Source organism: Olea europaea, unplaced genomic scaffold, assembly GCF_002742605.1.
Source record: "Olea europaea var. sylvestris unplaced genomic scaffold, O_europaea_v1 scaffold1381, whole genome shotgun sequence".
NCBI lineage: Eukaryota > Viridiplantae > Streptophyta > Magnoliopsida > Lamiales > Oleaceae > Olea > Olea europaea.
In genome coordinates, this window is record NW_019231325.1 from 45,001 (window position 1) to 48,176 (window position 3,176).

General features: G+C 37.4%; 1 protein-coding gene across 1 annotated transcript; it reads left to right on the forward strand.

The window, feature by feature from the left end:
- The first annotated feature begins 361 nt into the window (after positions 1-361).
- On the forward strand, positions 362-2,406 carry LOC111375519 (protein NUCLEAR FUSION DEFECTIVE 4-like). The gene has a single exon (XM_022998355.1). It carries the CDS (start codon positions 461-463, stop codon positions 2,222-2,224), a length of 1,764 nt encoding a protein of 587 aa, XP_022854123.1. The 5' UTR covers positions 362-460; the 3' UTR covers positions 2,225-2,406.
- Positions 2,407-3,176: the final 770 nt, after the last annotated feature.

A 3,176-nucleotide genomic window follows, 5' to 3' on the forward strand; every position in this document is an offset into this window, starting at 1 on the left:
CCTTTTCTTTATTGAAAATATTTTGTTTTGTTCTTTTACTAATATACCATTATTTAATTTGCATAGTTATAATTAATTTTTCCCACTTAATTTTGAAATTGTACTTATATAAAGAAGGGTAGACTAAAAATTTTTTTGACAAGATTTATTTTTTCAATAACATTAAATAAGACCTCTTAATCTGCGTGAAAAATAAAATCAGTTTATACAAACAGGATGGAGGGAGTATAATTGATTGATTATTAGCTATATAAAATACTATACTACGTTTTCAATGTTAGGTTCCAAGAAGCCCTCTTGCCAGATAAGTCCACCATGAAGTCTCTTTACAACAGACACACACGCTCTATTTATGACTTTAAAACAGCACAAATTTCGCAGCATGACAATATTGTTAGAAAGCAACTACCTTAAACTCACAAGTACTACACAGTAAAACTCAATAAAAAGAGTGAGAAAAATGGTATTTGCCGCTGGGGGTAATGGTGGTGATTGGCCAAATATGAGGAGCTTTGCCATGCAAATCCTCATAGGCCGGTGGTTCATGGTGTTTGCCACCATCCTCATCATGTCGGCGGCTGGTGCCACCTATATGTTTGGCCTCTACTCCACTGAAATAAAATCCTCCCTTGGCTATGACCAAACCACCCTCAACTTGCTCAGCTTCTTCAAGGACTTAGGCTCCAACGTTGGCATCCTCTCTGGCCTAATTAACGAGGTAACACCGCCGTGGGTGGTGCTATCCATCGGCGCAGTCCTTAACTTCTTCGGCTACTTCATGATATGGCTTGCAGTATCCAATAAAATTTCAAAACCCCAAGTTTGGCACATGTGTTTATACATATGTATTGGTGCAAATTCTCAGTCTTTTGCCAATACTGGAGCCCTTGTCACCGCCGTGAAGAACTTCCCGGAGAGCCGGGGCGCGGTTTTAGGCCTTCTCAAGGGTTATGTTGGCCTGAGTGGTGCAATCATTACTCAAATCTACCATGCAATTTATGGAAATGACTCGAGATCACTTATTTTGCTCATAGGTTGGCTGCCGGCTGCTATCTCATTTGCTTTTCTTCGAACAATCAGGATCTTGAAGGTTTTTCACATCCCACATGAACTCAAAGTTTTCTACAGATTTCTGTATATATCTTTGGGTTTAGCCGGATTTCTCATGGTGATTATCATCCTCCAAAAAAGGATCGATTTTAAAAGGAGTGAATTTGGTATTTGTGCAGCAACTGTTCTTATTTTTCTGTTTCTCCCAGTTGCTGTCGTTATAAAAGAAGAAATTTATATCTGGAAGAAGAAAAAAGACGATTTGAATGGTCTTTCACTTTCACAGTTGAAGGTTGTGACAGAAAAACCACCAAACTCAGACGTTGTTGCTCCACCACCGCCGGCACCACCGGTTTCGCAACCACCACCGACATCCACCGCCACCGATTTCAAACAAAACCCAGAAATTTCTTGCTGGAATGCTAAGAGTATATTCCGGCCACCAGACCGAGGGGAGGATTATACAATCCTGCAAGCACTCTTTAGCATAGACATGTTAATCTTATTTTTCGCAACAATTTGTGGGGTTGGAGGAACCTTAACAGCAATAGACAATTTAGGACAGATTGGATCCTCACTTGGCTATCCGACAAAAAGTATTAGCACATTTGTGTCCCTAGTAAGCATTTGGAACTACCTAGGTCGAGTAGTTTCAGGTTTCCTGTCTGAACATTTCTTAATTAAATACAAATTCCCAAGGCCCCTTATGCTCACTTTAACCCTAGTAGTTTCATGCATAGGTCACTTGTTGATTGCATTTAATGTCCCAAATGGTCTCTATATTGCATCTGTGATCATAGGATTTTGCTTTGGAGCCCAATGGCCGTTGCTATTCGCGATAATTTCCGAGCTTTTTGGGCTCAAATACTATTCGACCTTATACAACTTTGGGTCCGTGGCAAGTCCGATTGGGTCATATTTGCTCAATGTGAGGGTGGCAGGACATTTGTACGATAAGGAAGCTGAGAAGCAAATGCGGGCCATGGGCCGAATCCGGAAGCCTGGAGAGGACTTGAATTGCAATGGGGTAGAATGCTTTAGATTGTCTTTCATTATTATCACCGCAGTTACTGTTTTTGGTGCAATTGTTTCACTTCTTTTGGTGACAAGGACGAGGAATTTTTACAAGAGTGATATCTACAAGAAATTCCGGGCCGAGGCTGAGGCAGCCTAGACAGAAATGGGGTCATTGCCTGCAAATAGCAATGGCACTGCTCAAAGTAATAATAAGGGATAGGAATATATAGAAGAAGATTGAAGTAAAGATATAGATGTAATTCAACAAGAGAAAACAAATAATGTAAAATAATTTATAATAGCTTGTAACATGAATACATTGATAATTCGTTAAGAAAATCGTGTTTTTTAAGATTTCAAACATTTTTTAACCTTTTTTTGAAATATTATGTGGGTGTTGCATAACAATCATGCTACACATTCATGCTCAAATTCAGATGTGACATGTATTAATGTATGATTGGACAATTTGAAAAATTAAAACAAAAATATCCAATTATTTTCTTATACATGAGTCTGTCTCTTCACTTCCTATTTTTCAATCTGACTAAGTGGCTGGGGGGTTGCATAATCATATTTGAGCTTGTATAAAGGCGAAGGATTGGGATAAGTATGCCACTATAAAAATTTATCATATTTTGTGACATGGATTTAAGAAAATTGCACGACAAGTCCCTAGACTCCATTAGCAAGTTGAGCCTAATTTAAAAATATTGCAAGTTTGATATGAATTAACATTTTATTGCAGTTATATAATCAGTCTCCAACGATGAATATATAGAATCCAAACTTGTATTGAACTTCTACGAAATCACATATAACTAATTTTATGGATTTGGATTTTGCTTCACATATTTGAGTATAATTTCACAAAACAATTTAACAAAGATTTGAGGTGTTATCCACATTGGAAACTAATTTTTTACTATATTGATCTAAGTTGATCACTAATGTACGCATTCAGCTCTGCACGTCAAACACTCGGAACGGTCCTATATTTTATTGGTAGTTTTGCTTTTAATTAACATGCACGGATTATTCCATCTATTTGTTTACCCGACAAAATGAACAAAAAGAAATGAGTAGAAAGTTCATAGAAATTAACTTCG